Source organism: Oenanthe melanoleuca, chromosome Z (genome assembly GCF_029582105.1).
Source record: "Oenanthe melanoleuca isolate GR-GAL-2019-014 chromosome Z, OMel1.0, whole genome shotgun sequence".
Classification (NCBI taxonomy): Eukaryota; Metazoa; Chordata; class Aves; order Passeriformes; family Muscicapidae; genus Oenanthe; species Oenanthe melanoleuca.
In genome coordinates, this window is record NC_079362.1 from 51115558 (window position 1) to 51132664 (window position 17107).

Sequence of the window (17107 nt, forward strand, 5' to 3'; positions counted from 1 at the left end):
AAAAAAGTGAAAAAAATTTCCTTTTCTTCGGCTTTTGTACTAAAATGTTCAGGCACTCTAAATTAACTTCTTCATCCTTTCCACTACTCCTGTGAAAAAAATCTTGGTATTTTATTTTTTAAAACAAAACCTGAGGTGCCCCCTTGAAATAGCATGACTTTATGACACAGTTTTGCAAAGTATTACAAGAATCATGATGAAAGAGGTGTTACATAAACTTTTGGATGCACTTACCTACAGCAGAGCTTGAGTTTGAACTAAAAAATTTACAGTGCTCAGTACAACCCATTACACTTCTGGTAGTGCCTTTGTCAAGGAAATGCTTGAAAAGAATGTAAAGCACACCTTTTCATTACTGTACATAAATTGCATGGGTTGAGACAAGCAATTCTGGAAAACTGTCATTGATTGTCCCTCAAAATATACATTCTGAGAACATCAGTGTTTGCAGAGTTTTTAAAATTGATTCAAATTGATATATTTTCTTCCAAATGTTTAACACATTTTCTCCATCCATATGAAAAATGCAGTCAATTCTTTATTCCAAAGACTATCACATTTCCTCTTACTTCAGTCATGTATCTCTTCTTTCTAACAATTTCCATCTTTGTTGCTGTTTTCTTGTTGCTCTAGCAGATAGAAGTTATCTAATTTTATTTCAGCTCTCACTTATGAGCTCTCATGCAATGTCATGGTTTCATTGCTGTCAGTGCTGAAAATTATTTAAGATACAGCTACCTCATTTAAATTGTGCTTTGTTTATATTAAGGAAATGAGAACTGGTATTTCCACAGGGCAGATTTTTCCCTTTTGCTGTTTAAAATGCATTCTGAATCAGTATAGGAAGCCACAATCATGACTACAGGCTAGGAAGTCTAACAAAAGAGATGAGATTACTGTATGTGCTCTGGCCCTCTGCTGCAGTATATGGCCCACTATAAAGGTATTCTGCCAACAGAGCTAAATTTCTTGTATCTGCTTAGATGGAACACTTTGTTAAAACTAAACTGCTGGCTACCATAGCATGCTTTACTGTGTTTTACTGTGATGGCAGCCATCCGTGCCAAAGAAATGTATGTGTAGAAAATTATATCTTGAACTGTCACACTCTATTTGCTATGAGCCACTAAAAAGCCTGCAGAAATAGGGCTCAAAACCACGACAGAGCTCCTCTGGTTACCATTCATCAGGTGACTCTCACTGACTCTTAATGAAATACTGAATGAACTACTCAATGAACTCTGTAGAAGACAAAACCATTTTACCCATTTGCCTGGCCACCTGCTATCATTGCAGTTAACATGCTGCTGTGTTGAACCATAACAATCCACCAGGCTTCTGAGTGGTATATGAGCAGACTCCTTCACAGAAATGAGAAAAATGCCTTACAAAACTACTTTTCCCTGCTCAGATATAGGTCTATCTACACCAGGGATTTCCTAAGCACAAGAATGACATTGAGGTTACATGACTATTTTTTCCCAACTCTCCGACCACGAGAGTTGTCCTGGCAAAACAATGCTGTGTGGGCCCAGTGTGAAAAGAGCATTTGGATGGAAAATTTCAACTGATGTTTGACAGTCCCAGGCTGTCATCTATAAACACAGCCTTGATACTGGGAAATGTCAGGCATCTTCTAGCAGCCACTAGTGCCACCACCTCTGCATTTCATTTAAGCAGAATGAACTCACATCAATGAACTAAGCTTTACCACACATCTGTATGAAATAGTTTATCATAAGAAAAAAACCCCTTCACGGTTGTGTTTACAGAGAGGGAGCCTGGAGAGAAATCAGCGCGGTTAGTAAGAGGCCGTCTTTACGTACGATACAAAAACTTTGCTTTTTGAGCAATACAGTAATATACATATACATAAAAATCTATTCTCTGTTGGTTCTTTAACTGCCGGCTCCCCCGTTTCCTCAGCCGGGGCAGTAGCACCGCCGGGCCTCACCCCAGCCGGGATCCTCCGCTCCGTGAGGGTGCAGCCGCCGTGCCCGGGGCAGCCGGGGCGGGGGGGCCCGGCGCTGACAGACCGTGATCCCCCCGAGCAAGTGTGCTCCCTGCCTCCAGTTACACCCCTGGCAGGAGCCCGCGGCTCTCGGCTTCGCTTTCCAGGGTTATTTTTGGCCGGGGCCGCCGCATGCTGATGGCAGCGAGCTGCCGGGCCGCGGGCGCCTTGCCGGGCAGCGAGGCGCCGGCGGGGCCCCCGGCGGGGCGGGCGGGGAAGGGGCGGCGCAGCCCGGGCCCGCCCCGGCTCCCCCGCGACGCCGGGCGCCGGCCGGGGGCCGCAGGGGGCCGAGCCAGCGCGGCCCCGCCCGGGGAACGCCTCTGGGTCCCGCGGCCGGCTCGGCAGCCTGCGCCAGGCCCGCCGCAGCCCCCGGAGCCACGGCCGGGCGGGCGGCACGGCCATGGAGCGCACCCCCATCCCCGTGCTCACCGTGCAGACCGCGCCCTACGAGGACCAGCGCCCCACGGGCGGAGGGGGCCTGCGGCGGCCCACGGCGCTCTTCGAGAGTCAGCGCAACTACCTGCCCAACTTCGTGCAGAGCCTCCTCTCCTCCGTCGACCTCCGCGACCGGCAGGGCTGCACCATGGTGGTGGGCAGCGACGGCAGGTACTTCAGCAAGACGGCCATCGAGATCGTGGTTCAGATGGCCGCGGCCAACGGGGTAAGCTGTGCCCTCGCCCTTCCCGCCGCCCCTCGGCGGCACCTGCTCCCCGCCCCGGCAGCTCCACGGAGCACAGGGCACTTCGACCCCTCAGAGGCATCCCCCGGCAGCGCTCCGCATGGAGTGTGCCCGGAGGAGCCGGCGCTGCTGCATTTCAGCGCTATGCCCGTTCGTGGCTGCCCCGGGAGGACGGGGCACTCCGACCCCTCAGTGCCATCACCCCGCAGAGCGCAGGGCACTCCGACCCCTCAGTGCCATCACCCGGGAGCACAGGGCACTCCGACCCCTCAGAGCCATCACCCCGCAGAGCGCAGGGCACTCCGACCCCTCAGTGCCATCACCCGGGAGCGCACAGGGCTCTCCGACCCTTCAGTGCCATCAGCCGGGAGCGCACAGGGCACTCCGACCCTTCAGTGCCATCAGCCGGGAGCGCACAGGGCACTCCGACCCCTCAGTGCCATCACCCGGGAGCGCACAGGGCACTCCGACCCTTCAGTGCCATCACCCGGGAGCACAGGGCACTCCGACCCCTCAGTGCCATCACCCGGGAGCGCAGGGCACCCCGACCCCTCAGTGCCATCAGCCGGGAGCGCAGGGCACCCCGACCCCTCAGTGCCATCAGCCGGGAGCACAGGGCACTCCGACCCCTCAGTGCCATCACCCGGGAGCGCAGGGCACTCCGACCCTCAGAGCCATCACCCGGGAGCGCACAGGGCACTCCGACCCCTCAGTGCCATCAGCCGGGAGCACAGGGCACTCCGACCCCTCAGAGCCATCAGCCGGGAGCGCAGGGCACTCCGACCCTTCAGTGCCATCAGCCGGGAGCGCAGGGCACTCCGACCCTCAGAGCCATCACCCGGGAGCGCACAGGGCACTCCGACCCTTCAGTGCCATCAGCCGGGAGCACAGGGCACTCCGACCCCTCAGAGCCATCAGCCGGGAGCGCAGGGCACTCCGACCCTTCAGTGCCATCAGCCGGGAGCGCAGGGCACTCCGACCCTCAGAGCCATCACCCGGGAGCGCACAGGGCACTCCGACCCTTCAGTGCCATCAGCCGGGAGCGCAGGGCACTCCGACCCCTCAATGCCATCACCCGGGAGCACAGGGCACTCCGATTCTCGGTGCCATCACCCGGGAGCGCAGGGCACTCCGACCCCTCAGTGCCATCAGCCGGGAGCGCAGGGCACTCCGATTCTCGGTGCCATCACCCGGGAGCACAGGGCACTCCGACCCCTCAGTGCCATCACCCGGGAGCACAGGGCACTCCGACCCCTCAGTGCCATCACCCGGGAGCACAGGGCACCACGACCCCCCAGAGCCATCACCCGGGAGCACAGGGCACTCCGACCCCTCAGTGCCATCACCCCGCAGAGCGCAGGGCACTCCGACCCCTCAGAGCCATCAGCCGGGAGCACAGGGCACCCCGACCCCCCAGAGCCATCACCCCGCAGCGCTCCGGATGGAGCGTGCTCCGGTCAGCCTGGCGCTGTTGCGTTTCAGCGCTGTGCCCGTTCGTGCCTGCCCCGGGCTGTGCCCTGCGCCCTGGCCAGGTCCTGGCGGGGTTGGTGGCAGCCGTCGGGTGTGACCCAGGCGATGGCGGCAGCCTCTGGAGGCTGCGAGCCGTGCCGTGCTGCTTCACACCTTGTTTTAGAAGGAGGAAAACAATGTTTCAGCCTGGGAGCTGAAGCATAGGACTACACTCTGCAAGAGAAAATGTAGCAGAGGTAAAACTAAGTACGTGAGAAACAAAGCATCTGCTGCGCAGGATATTTTAAAAATAATTCAAGGGAAATCGTACTGTTGAAGGAAGAGGAATACAGCATTTCACCGACACTTTAGGAAAATAATAGTTCTTTTCTCTTGGTCACTTGCTAAAAAATTATAAAATGCAGTGGTGGCAGAAACCTCTGGTCAGACAGGGTACAAATTTTTCTTGTGCAGTTTTGAAAGTAGGAAAGAACTCAGGAAGAAAACTTATGTCTTCTGCTAGATACATGTGCATTCATGTGTAAATGTGTATGTACAGAAATCTGGAAACACCAGATTGTGCAAGCTTGAAATTCCTACTTCAAAGCAGAGTTGAAACTGCTATCACTTGTTAAGATGCCTAGACTGATCCTCTAGATTGGCAAAAGGAGTGATATAATTTTATAGGGTTTTTTTTGGGGGGGTAGGGATTTTTTTGGAAAAAATGCTCAGTACTTTAAAGGCAGTCCTTTCAAAAGATCTTTCAGTTTTGAAATGAATCTCCCTATGTGTTTGAACTTTCCTTGCTGATTTGTTGTCACATACAAGACCAACCAGTCTTGTATAAATGATGAGTATTTTAAATTTACTTCTGAAGCATGTTATCAACATGCTGATAATATCAAGCAGATGTTCTGTGTTGCCTGAGATTCCAGAGGTTGTGTTACATACTGTCAACCTAGTGCAAAATCTCTTTTTATATAGAGACTTGGTAGAGGCCAGGGTTTATGTGGCCCGGGGTGTGGGAGGGCTCTGTGGGGGACACTGGTGGAAGTGGGGACAGCACAGTGGTTCCATCTGCAGTGCAGGGAAGGGAGCATGCAGGGAGTGAGTGTAGGGCAGAGGAGGTGGGATGGTGTGTGAGGAGTCGCAAGGAAGGTGGGATGGGACATGGAGGTTTGCTGCTCCCTAGCCCCACTGCCGTTGTAGCTCCGTGGAGATAGTCTCACTGATGGAGTGGTGCCTGTTGACTACATGGCATGAAGTGCAGCAACAGCTAAAGCAGGAGCCAGCAGCAAGAGCTGCCCTGCAGAGGCTGAGGTCCTTGCATGCTCCGACAAGAATGGGTTACAGTGCAGGGTGACCGCAAGAACTGAGCCGCTGAAGAAATTTCGGGTTTAGAGGAGCAGGGGCTTCTCAGCTGAAAGTTATATTGACTAATTTTTCCTGTCAGGTCTTTCTGACCTTAGGAGATTTCCAGTTTGTGAGGATTCTGACACGTTGCTGTAATAACACTTTCCCCTTTCTTAAGTTACTGCAAGTTTCTTAGAAGCACAGTCTCACCCTAGTGCTTTCTGAAGCCAAACCCTGAACTTTTCTCCTCGAAGTTCTCACAGATACCTGAATTCATGTATTATTCTCTTGCTAGTGACATAGTCCTCAGAAATTCAGCAGCCCAGCTGGTAGGGAGCTATTGAAAGGGCTTACCAATTCCAAGTTCTAATGCTCTGTTCCTTCTCTAACATTCTCACCCTGCTTATCCTCACCTCTGTTTCTCTCAAGCACAATGTAAATGCATAAGTTTCACATTTACTTACTACTATTTGTATGGTTTGTTTTTTTTTGGTTGTTGTTGTTAAAATACACCTGATGGGAAAATATCTAAATCTTCTTGGTAGCATTGTTCAGTGCTGTGCTGTGTAAATAGGGGGAGAGGAAGAGAAAACTCATGAGAGCAAAAATCTGTCCCTTTGGATGAGGTTAATATCATGGGAAAGCATATCACAGGAAAGAAGTGAATTGATGTAGGCTGGGTCAGATGAAACATGGGGAAGGCTTTAAAGGTACATTGGAAGTGTTCAGCTGCCCTGAGTGCCAGCAGTGCTGATAAACTGAACTTTAATCTCCTTCCTGGAAGACACATACTGAGAGTCACGGCTAGTTGTGCTGGCTGAGTACAAAAATAAAAGTGATTTTCTATTATCATCTGTAAATGGATTGCCCTTTAGAGTTGCTAGGTTCCTCTTGTTCTAAATTGGTGACTCATCCCACATTCTCCCTGTGCTAACAGCCTGGCATGGCTGGCATAGGCTCCAGAGCAAGGAATGAGATGAGGTCCCTTGCTCAGTCAGCTGCCAGTGCTTGGTCTGCCTTCCTCTCATCCTTGGTGCTGGTGGCTCATACCCTCCAGCTCAGGGCTGTGGGTCTGTGCACCACAGCCACAGCCTGCTCAGCCTTCCTCTCGTGGCAGCAGCTGCAGGCTGGCCCATGCTCTGCAGCTGCAAGCAGCCCATGCTCCATCAGCTCCTTGTGTTCAGAGCTGACCAGGGCTACCCTTCAGTGGGTCACACAGCTGGGATGGTAGCAAACACATTTGGGTGAGGGACTGCATGTCATGGGACAGTGGGGGAGAGTGAGAAAGGCCAGACAGAGGTCCTGTGCCATTCTGGGTTGCAACAAGCAACAAACTGGAGTGGTAGAAGGATGTTTGAGGGTCTGTTTCCCTTTTTGCTTGTGTTATGCCAGTAGCAGTGTCTGTCAGCCTTAATGTCTGGAGGTAGAAAGCTCCAGCAGTTGCAGTACAATTCCTCTATGAATTAGATGCAAATATTTCATTGACCCAGCAACTGCTTGGGGTGTCTAATTTTTGATGGAAAGCTTAAATGAGAAGCTGTTACTTGTGAGTCTCAGTGGCAGATCAGAAGGCAGTGATCTTACACTGAGTATGGAAAGTCATGACAACATGCTAGAGAGAGACTGCAGAGTGTTGCTGGTAATGCTGTGGAAGTTTGAGATGGCAGAGTGGAGTTTTCTGGTTGTCTTCTATGCTAAACCATCTTGGTTTTATTTTCCATGGCTTTTCATGCAAATCTTGCCCTCCCTCCCTGGGTCTGTGTGATATTAATTTGCTTCTACACTGAGTGTAATGTTCAGTCATCTTTAGGGTACTGTAGTAAAATACAGGAAGGCACAGCCCCAAGTTGTTCAGGATATAATCTGCTTTCTTCATGTTCTTTCAAGTGTAATTGACTGAGGCATGTGAGAGATTACTGCGAAAAATAATTTTAAAAAGCATTAAGTGACTCCATGGCAATCAACTCAATCATCTGAAAAGGCACAGTTGTGAGCAGTAATATTGCATAAAATTGTTCTTGTAAAGTACTTGATAGGGTACTTCATTCTTTCAGCTATAACTGTTTGCTGAGGGTCTTTGTTTCTGCTGTTGTTACTAAAAGTACAGTGGCAAAATAGAATGTGGGTAGGGAGAGAGTATTAGAAGAGATGTTGCATGCCTGTGATCTTGTAGCCGTGTACGTTTTTTAATTCCAGAGATAATCTTTCTGTGCTATGAAATTGTCCAAGATTTTCAGAAGAGTATTACTGGAATTTTAATTGTGAGTCAGTATGTGGGTGCACTTTGGTTACTGTTTTAGCTCAGATTATGAGGAGTCTGTAAAAACTGATATTAATTAAATTGATTAAAGAAATAATTAAATGCTAGTTTAGCATTTGATTTAGAATGGAGGGATTCTCTACCAAGAGAAGATGACCTTGTGCATTCCTGCCACCAAAATGAAAAAATTGAAGGAAAATGGATAGCACATTTACACCTCCAAGGTCTGCACTGTCCTCAGGGACTTTTGTAGCAGCACTGATGACCTTAATATAAGGTGAAACTTTATAGTAGTCCCTACAAATAAAATATCAATGTGTCATTTATGTAATTTGATCTGTAGGATCCTTAATTTAGAATACTAACTATTGCAATATTTCTATAGTACATAAATTAGCATAATAAATAATATTTCAAAGTAGTATAGAAATAGTAGCCTCATGACAAGTGTTTAAGGCAAATTAGATTACTCATTTATATTAATATTTGACATCCAGTAAAATGGGAAAACTGGTATGTGCATCATCTGCTGAATGGGAAGAAATGAAGTATGGTGAAGAGATAATCCTAGTTAATTGGTGCATTCTGAATAATTCAAGTATTGTACTAACTTTTAAAAATACAGTGTTATGCATGAAGACAAAAATCCACTACTTTAAATTTAGAAATACTCAAAACATGCTTGTCAAAAGCCTTCATGCAAGTGTAGATACACTTATGCTTGGGTACCTCCAGAGTGTTCAGAGTGGTTATTTTCAGGCATTTTGTAAAATGTTATCGCTTTCATATTCCTTTTGTTTACCCATACACAATGCCCTTTTAAGAGCTGGCACATATTTCTGACAGCTGTATTTGGAAGATTGAGTCATTGCTCTAGCTTTCTACATGCTTCATAGTTTTAAAAAAAGGAGGGACAATATTCAAAACAATTTCAAGGTTTTTTTTAATGATATTTTTTTTCCATGATAATTTTTTGTTTGTTTCTTAATTTATTAACTCTCCTGTTTTCTAGCAACCTTCCATAGCCTTCAGTATTATCTGCGAAAACTCTGAAAAGAGAAGCAAGTAGACAAACAATCATTCTTTCATCAGAGCTTAAGGTAGAAATCGCATATAGGAAAATGCACTTTCTGCGCATTTTTTAAAATTTGAAAGCAGATCCTGAGAAAGAGAAAGGGCTAGACATAGTTTGTGGTTGGTGAAAATTACAAAAAAAATAAATTGTGGAAGAAGTTGATAATTTATTTGTGTTCTTAATTTTTAAAATTCAATTAGTTCACAAAACCAGTTTAAATAAACAATCTTCTTATCCTTTGCTCTTCTGAAGTTATTTGGACCCACACTTCTAAGTAGCCATTAAGGTCCTCTTGTGGGTGTCCAGAAGAAGGTCGTCTATATACGAGGGAGCAGCTCTTTATGGACAGGAGGCAGGTACTGACACCTCCTGTGCTGTTGCTTTGCCACACGACTGCAGAGCTATCAAATCTCCTTCAAACCAGAGAATGAAATCTGAAGTTCAATTCCCACTCTGTTTTCTGATGGGAAGTGGGAGGGATTCAGTGTTCTGCCTTTCCCTCTGCCTCCCCTAACTGCCGTGCACCTTCCCAAACTACTGCTCAGTAGTAGTAGTGATGGTGCTGGTTTCTTTGATTTTTGTTTTTAATATTGATGTTATTGACAAATTCCAGACTTAGACAATGTGCTTTTAAGCTCCATGTGTAGCTGCCTCTGTTCTCATCTGTAACACTTCACCTCCCTTTTGGGTTCCCCAGAAATTGGAACTCTCTTGTATTTCTTTGTAAATACATTTCTTGCTGGCTCCTGGATTATTTATGTTAAGCTGAAACTGTAGTATCTGCGTAGGGGATGAAGGCATGGTTTTGAAATTGGAACCTTGCAGTGGAACTGCACATAATACCAAGCGCATTGAGTCAGTGTTTAATAACACCGCCTGAGAGGTTTTTTTTATTTTAAGAATGGTGGGAACTTCCCTTGCTCAGCTGTGCCCTGGGAAACACACCCTGCTCGTTTGGAATAGCCAAGGAGTCACTGATAGCTGCAGGAGGAGCAGTGCTTTCTATGGGTCAGGACATCCAAGGCTGTCTTGGCAACAGAGGTGCAAGTACAAGAGCCTGCAGGTCCTAGTGTGGAGTGATACATGTGATTACACGGAAAGGCTGCTCTGTTTAAGGCAATTCTCTTTCTCTTCTTTTTCTATTAAAGCCCCAGCTCTGCAAATGCATCCTTGGAACCAGCCCTAAAGTGTACTAATATCCGAGAGCATTTGCTAATTTGTGGGTTTATCTGTCAGGTTTTAGTAGTAGGATGATAGCCTAGTGTTGTGCCTGGGAGCTTTGCAAATCTTTGTAGTTGTGCTCTTGCTTTACTGTCATACCCAGGCGACTAGGGTTATATGTGCCAGGCTACAGTATTTTTTGTCAGTGCTCCAGGTTAGCATGCAACCAACTTACGGATATTTCTCTGCAAAAGAGTATGTTCTGTACCAAGATTTTTCCGTTTCTATCCTGTACCTATAAGCCTATTGTGTGTGTGTGTTTATATACAAACTTTCAAAAGTTTAGTACTATTCAGAGTGCTTTGGCTTGTTTTTTCCATGTAGATTGGCAGATTGGTTATTGGACAGAATGGGATCTTGTCCACACCTGCTGTTTCGTGTATCATCCGAAAGATCAAAGCTGCTGGTGGAATAATTCTAACAGCTAGCCACAGTCCTGGGGGACCTGGAGGAGAATTTGGAGTCAAGTTTGAAGTTGCCAATGGAGGTATGTTTTTTTTTTTTTTTTAAAGGCACTAAAACATTGCATCTTGGTATGCTGAAAATGGTGTATGAGGACAACTAGCTGTCTGTAACTATGTGTTTTTAATTTGCTCTGTTAAAACTGTGAAGAACATAGGCATCTCTTTGCTTTAAATAATATAAGTGTATTTGTGTATGTGGGTCTAAAAAATAAGCATTAAATGTTCACCGAAGCCCTTGGGGTAGCTGTAAGATTTCTGTAAACAGCAGAGTTGCCATCTGTTTTTTACAGTCATTTATGTAGCCATCCAGATCACCTTAACAGTTCTGATTCTTTTACAAAATTGCCTGTGAAGGAGCTCTGTTTTCCCCATATTTCTGTATTGCTTATCTTGGTATTTACTTTAAAGCATGTAATTTCAGAAGTACTGTAAGCAGTATAACTCACTGTCTTGAATGAAAGAAGGCACTTCTTACGTTTCTTACCTAGGAAGTAACTGGTCTTATCCAGGTAGAGGGTTGTATCATTTTACCACTGCAATTCAACCATTGAGTAAGGGAATTTTTGTATATAGCTGAAGTTTATATAGCTTGTTTTTCAAAATTGACCACTAACACATGTAGGTATGTTATAAGTTCTGTATGCTTTACTTTATAGATCTGTGTACACTCATATAACATAGCTCAGTTATGTTGCTGACACCTTGTATACCTCACACATGTAGAGTGCTTTCCAGCTGAAAAAAAAAGAACTGAAAGTGCTTATAAAATATTTATTTCCCCATTTTGAAGGTGGGAGGTGCTCTCTCCCCTAGATGGGGATGCTTTCTTCCTTCTCTCTTGTGTAATTGAAAAATGTGCATGGTTAAATGAGTGGGATTTTATAAACAGAATAGACTTGAATCCCAGAGGGATTAAAGGGACTGTGTCAGGTCAGCCAGTAAGAAAGCCAGGGTCACAGCACACATGTACCAGAGCCAAACCATTAGATGCATTAGCACTCTATAAACTTTAAAACACCATATGCATCTAAAATCTGCTTGATAAATGGGTAAGTTGGTGGTGCAGTCTTTCTAGTGTGCTTTGCCTTTTTCAAGAGAATTCAAAAAGGCTATTAAGCTTTATATATGAAATACTCCTCAAACACAGGTCATGAGGTTTAATTGTTTATGTTAATCAGCAGGGCCATAATGAAAAGTAGTTGGTTCAATTTCCAGCTGAGAAAATATTTGTTAAGTATTAGGCAAGGTGTTTGAACTAAGATAGTGTTTAGGCACAGGAGCAAGCTTCAAGGAAAGGTTATTGTTGCTCTGTATTCTTGCTCAGTTTGTTTTGCAGCTCCGGGTCAAGGAGAAGTGGTTTGTCTCTGTAGGAGTAGAAGAGCATGTAGAGTGATTCTGTGGGACCTCCTTAGCTGGAAATATCAGTAGACAATCCATCCAGCTATCAAGGAAGATCTGTAGCTGATGACATTCTCACCCTTTGGATGGATTTGGATTAGATGAGTAGGAAGTCGTTCTGTAAGTTAAATGAGGAGTTAAGTGGCTGGTTTGTATTGATTGGTTTGGACCATCCTGGTACACTGCATTTGAGATGGAAGGCACTAATTTACATGGCAGTGCACTGCATATAGCAGTATTGCTAGACAAATGGTCAATTTGCATGGAAAAAGCCTTCAAGGACATTTTGGATGAGGAGAAAGAGCACAACAAAGGGAATAAACGAAATAATTTTTAGAGCAGAAGTGTAGCTTTAATATAATCTGTGCAGAGTCAGATAAGCCAGAAAGGACTTGCTGCAATTCACAGTCTTTGCAACTCAGACTCAACCTTTTTACTGCATATAGCATAGTTCATCTAGTAATTTTCACATCAAGCCTGCAACTTTAATTTAGGTGACAGTAAATCTTTGAAAATAAAGCTATTTTTCAGGCTTTTGCAATGATGTGTTTTCTGTTTCTGAATGAAACATAACCAATCCAGGTTGTAATTGCTGATTGTTAAGCAATTAAGGTATTTTGAATTCCAACAAAGATAAATTTCATTCAGGGTAGTGGAAGGAAACTGCGATACAGCACCACTATCAAGCTGGTAAGATTTCTAAAAATGGTATTTTTTTCTAATTAAATAATGTGAAACACCAAGCTATCTGATCTTCACAGTATGCATTGCAGAAAGTCACATGAAACACCAGAACCTGCTGCTAAAGAACAAGCTTCCCTTTAAAAGCTATATTGAGAGTCCATGCAGAGTGAAAAAGGCAGTCTTTGACCAATAAGCCCAAACAAGTATGACTGTGGTTACCTTATCTTCCCTGCCACTGGATAATAGTTTATTTAAGTACTCTATGTGAATCAAAATGTTGTGCATAATGCAGTGTATTTCCGTGTTTAATTTTTTTGAAAAATGTTTTAGTCGTTGCAGTGGCACAGTTACCACTGTTTGTTTTTATTTATTCCATTGTAACTCAAATACATTCAGAAAAATGTTTGCTGTAGGAAATCTTCATTTCAAAGAAATGACCCACCACATTATTTTCTGTTATAGGACCTGCTCCAGACATGGTTTCAGAAAAAATCTATCAAATCAGCAAAACCTTGGAGGAATATGCAATTTGTCCTGATCTCAGAGTTGATTTGTCACGCCTAGGAAGACAAGAATTTGATCTGGAGAACAAATTCAAACCTTTCCGAGGTATCAGTGTGTGCTTTTACTCATGCTAAATCCTTTAAGTCTATATTAGTATTGCAGCAGAATTATAACGTGTAATTATACAAGCAGAACTTCAGTTCTTCAAGATGCCTTACTAAAAGTTACCAAAAAACAAGGCAGTATAGAATCAATAGAATGCTTTGTGGTAGAAATTACCTTCAGGATCATCTCGTTCCGACCCTGCTGCTGCTGAAAGGAGACCTTTCATTAGACTAGGTTGCTCAGATTTCCATCCAGCCTGGCCTTGAACACTTCCAGGGATAAGGCATCCACAGCTTCTCTGGGCAACCTATTCAAGTACCTCACCACCCTCATAGTAAATAATGTTTTCCTAAAATCTAATCTAAATCTCTTCTCCTTCAGTTTAAAACCCTTCCCACATAACACTATTTGCCTGTTTTGAAATTCGTTGTATAAGCTCCCTTTTAGGGGGACTCTCTTCTGAGCCTTCTCCATGCTGAATAATCCCAGATCTCTCAGCCTGTCCTCATCAGAGAGGTTCTTTATCCCTCTGATGATACTTGTGGTACTACCCTGGGCCTGCTTCAAGAGGTCCCTGTCTTTCTGGTACTGAGAACCCCAGGGCTGGATGCAGCGCTGTGGGTGGTGTCTCAGCAGAGCAGAGGGGCAGAATCCCCTCCCTGGCCTCGCTGCCCACACTGCTGTGGATGCAGCCCAGGACACAACTGGCTTTTCATTCCCAAGAGCCCCGAAGTCCTTCTCTGCAGGGCTGTTCTCAATGAGTTCTTCTCCCACTCTGTACCTGTGTCTGGAACTGACCTAGGTGCAATACTTCGTGCTTGGACTTGCTGAACTTCATGAGATCCTCACAGATCCATTTCTCATGCTTGTCCAGATCGCTCTGGATGGCATCCCTTCCTTCTGTTGTGTCAGCTGCACTGTTCAGCTTTGTGTCATCTGCAAACCTGCTGAGGGAACACTCAATGTCACTGTTGATGTCATTGGTGAAGGTATTGAAGAACAGTGGCTGTTCCCAAGACAGAGCCCTGAGGAACCCACTCCTCACTGGCCTCCCCCTGGACAGAGAGCCATTGACTATAACACTCTGGCTGTGTCCCTCCAGCAGACTCCTTTTCCATTGAATAGTTCATCTGTGTCTCTCCAATTTGGAGATAAAATGCCATGCTGTACAGTGTAAAAGACCTTTAAGAAGGCTAGGGAGATGACACTGGTGTGTCGTGTATCACCTGAAAGATTAAAGCAGCTGCTGGAATTGCTCTAACAGCTAACCACAGTCCCAGGAAACGTGGAGATTGCAGTGAAGTTTGAGGTAGAGGTAGGGTTTGGTGTTTTTTTTAATAAAGCAAAAACTCTCATCAAGAGACTCCCCATGTTAGGTGGACGGTAGTAGACCCCCCCAACCACAAAGAGTCTCATGTTGACCTGCTTCTTGGTATTTACCCACAGGGTCTCAGTCTATTTATGGCTGTTTATCAAAGGCAGCTCTTCACAATCTGACCCTTCCTTAACATTGAGCACAACACCCCCCTCCCTCCCGTCTGTCTGAAAAGACCAGCCTGTCTCTTCTGAAAAGCTTGTGACCCTCAGCTGCTGTGCTCCAGTCATACTCATCCCACCATGTTTCTATGATAGCGATTAGGTAATAGTTTTCTAGTTGCACTGTGGTTTCCAATTCCTTTTGCTTGTGTCCAATGCTGTGTGCATTTATAGGTGTTATGTTTGTTTTGCATTTTAGGAATCTGAGTTACAGACTTCTAAGTGCATCAGGCCTCATCTTTCAGCCAAGTATCTTTGCCAAATTTATGCTTGCTAGTAGTTAAACACCAAACACAAACGTTTTTGCTCTAGGAATGGTTTGTTTATTGAAGTCTAATTGACAAAGGAGTAAGTGAGACTCTCGGTTTATTCAGTCTTGCTAACACTTTCTGAAAAGTTGTAGGATTTCTAGAACCAGTGGCTCTAAATGTAAAGGGTTTGCTTAAGTGCATGTTTAATTTTAGGCGTAGTGAATACTTTTATGCTTACAGTTGATTTTAAATTATCTAACACAGCTGTTCTCTGGAAGGAGTCAAAAACAAATGAAAGGGTCTTGGCATGTATTTCAAACTTAGTGTATATTTCATATATTTCAAATACTGTAAAACACTATGTGGCCTCAAAAACTTTTCCTCATTCTTGATGCCCTAGCATTAAAGCCCTTTTGTTTTATACCCAAACTTCACATTTTGAGACAACCTAACATTTTAAGAAACAAAATTTTTCATTAAAAAAATCCTTAAATTTGATTTTGCTGGGGTATTTTATTTTATTGCAAAGAACATGTTTGGCTTTTTTAAGCAAACAGAAAGCAAAGAAAATTCAGCTCCAGCCCCACTCCAGAATCATAGAATTGCTACAATATTAAATTTTGGTTTTTAAACTGTTTAATCTCTCCAAATAGTATTTTTAAAATGAAAACAAGACACTCCTCCCCCCAAATATGTATGCAGTTTTTCTGTATGTTTTTCTAAGAAAAAAACATTTCCCAATCACGTCTTCCAAGAATACATTAACCAGAGATAGTAGAGCTATCAGGGAGCCCTATAGAGGCAATGCAATTAGCTTATAAGTGCATGAATAAATACAGTTTACACAGATTTGAATGCAGACTGAAGATGCAGAAAGAATGAAAATAATCTAAAAAGTAATTTAAGATACTATCTGATGTATTTGAAACTTCTGCTTTTTCTTCTGTTCTGTGAACTCCTGTGCATCAAGGCTACAGAGGTGTTGGGTTTGGCAGCAGTTAAAATAATTTTTAGACTTTAATCCTTCATGTACTTTATCTTCACATGTGTGAGCAGCTCCACCAGAGTAGCCATATTTGTTTATATGTGTAAAGCTTAGGGCCTACTAAAATGCTCTTAGGAGCAGGACATAGAAGATATGAAATAATATAATCTTAGTGAGTGTTTAAAACTTTCAGCATATACTATAGAATTGACTCTTTTTCAAGTAGGTTTTACAGATAGTTTTTCAGCCTTGAGAACCTTTTTTTGTTTCTTCAAGCACATTGTCACAATCTATTCTAAGTGTTTTTCTCAGGCTCAAAAAAATGTCTGTGCCATTTTCATGTTACTCTAAAGAAGAGCATTAATGTGAGGTCAGTGTTTCTGAGCAAAATTGGATGAGATTCTAAGTAATAATTTAACTTGTAAGTAAGATATTTCAAGATACTAATTTAACCAGACGAAAAGACATTTGTATAACATATGCTTTATAAATTTAGTCAAGAAAAGTAATTCATTCCAAGATGACTGAGAAGCCTGGCTTTTGACAGTTGTTTGGTTACTGCATTCATTATGATAGACTTATTTTCATTAATTCATTTGTGTTTAATGTTTTACATCCAAAAGAACTAGAAAAATCGTAGTGCTCTGCTTTTTTGAATTTAAATTTCAAGTTATCAAGACCTTAGCAAAAAACCAGATGTTTTATCTGAGCCTTACTTTCCTAAATCAATGAGCTCTACAGTGCAAAAGTTTAGTTTGTTGTCCGTCTACAACAAACTGAACACAGATATTTCTGGTGTCAGAATTAGAAGAATATGTTGTATGTCTCCCTTGAAGGAGTGATGCAGATAGATACTGCTGTCAGATAAAAGAATAGAACCTCTGATGTCAGCTTGTCATTAACATCTTTTTCCTCTGAGAAAAAGTGTTTCAGTGGTTTAGTGAACAATCTAGAAGAGTTTACTTAAATGTAATATACACTCATGAATGTCTTCAGTGAAATAGGAGCTGCCAACTTACATTATCTCTTCAGTCTTTTGGCAGGCAAAACTGTTGATCTTTCCAAGGCTTAAAGCTTGACAGTAGCCCCACTGAAGGCAGCAGGAGCCTTAGACTTTTCCTTTGTGAACTTC

General features: G+C 44.0%; 1 protein-coding gene across 1 annotated transcript in view; it reads left to right on the top strand.

The window, feature by feature from the left end:
• Window positions 1-2300: 2300 nt before the first annotated feature.
• LOC130264686 (phosphoglucomutase-like protein 5) overlaps window positions 2301-17107 on the top strand; it is a 70035-nt gene continuing 55228 nt past the window's right edge. Inside the window, exons 1-3 of the mRNA XM_056513061.1 lie at window positions 2301-2672; window positions 10373-10535; window positions 13057-13203. Coding sequence (XP_056369036.1) covers window positions 2412-2672; window positions 10373-10535; window positions 13057-13203 — 571 coding nt within the window. The 5' untranslated portion in view covers window positions 2301-2411. The remainder of the gene's footprint in view (window positions 2673-10372; window positions 10536-13056; window positions 13204-17107) is intronic.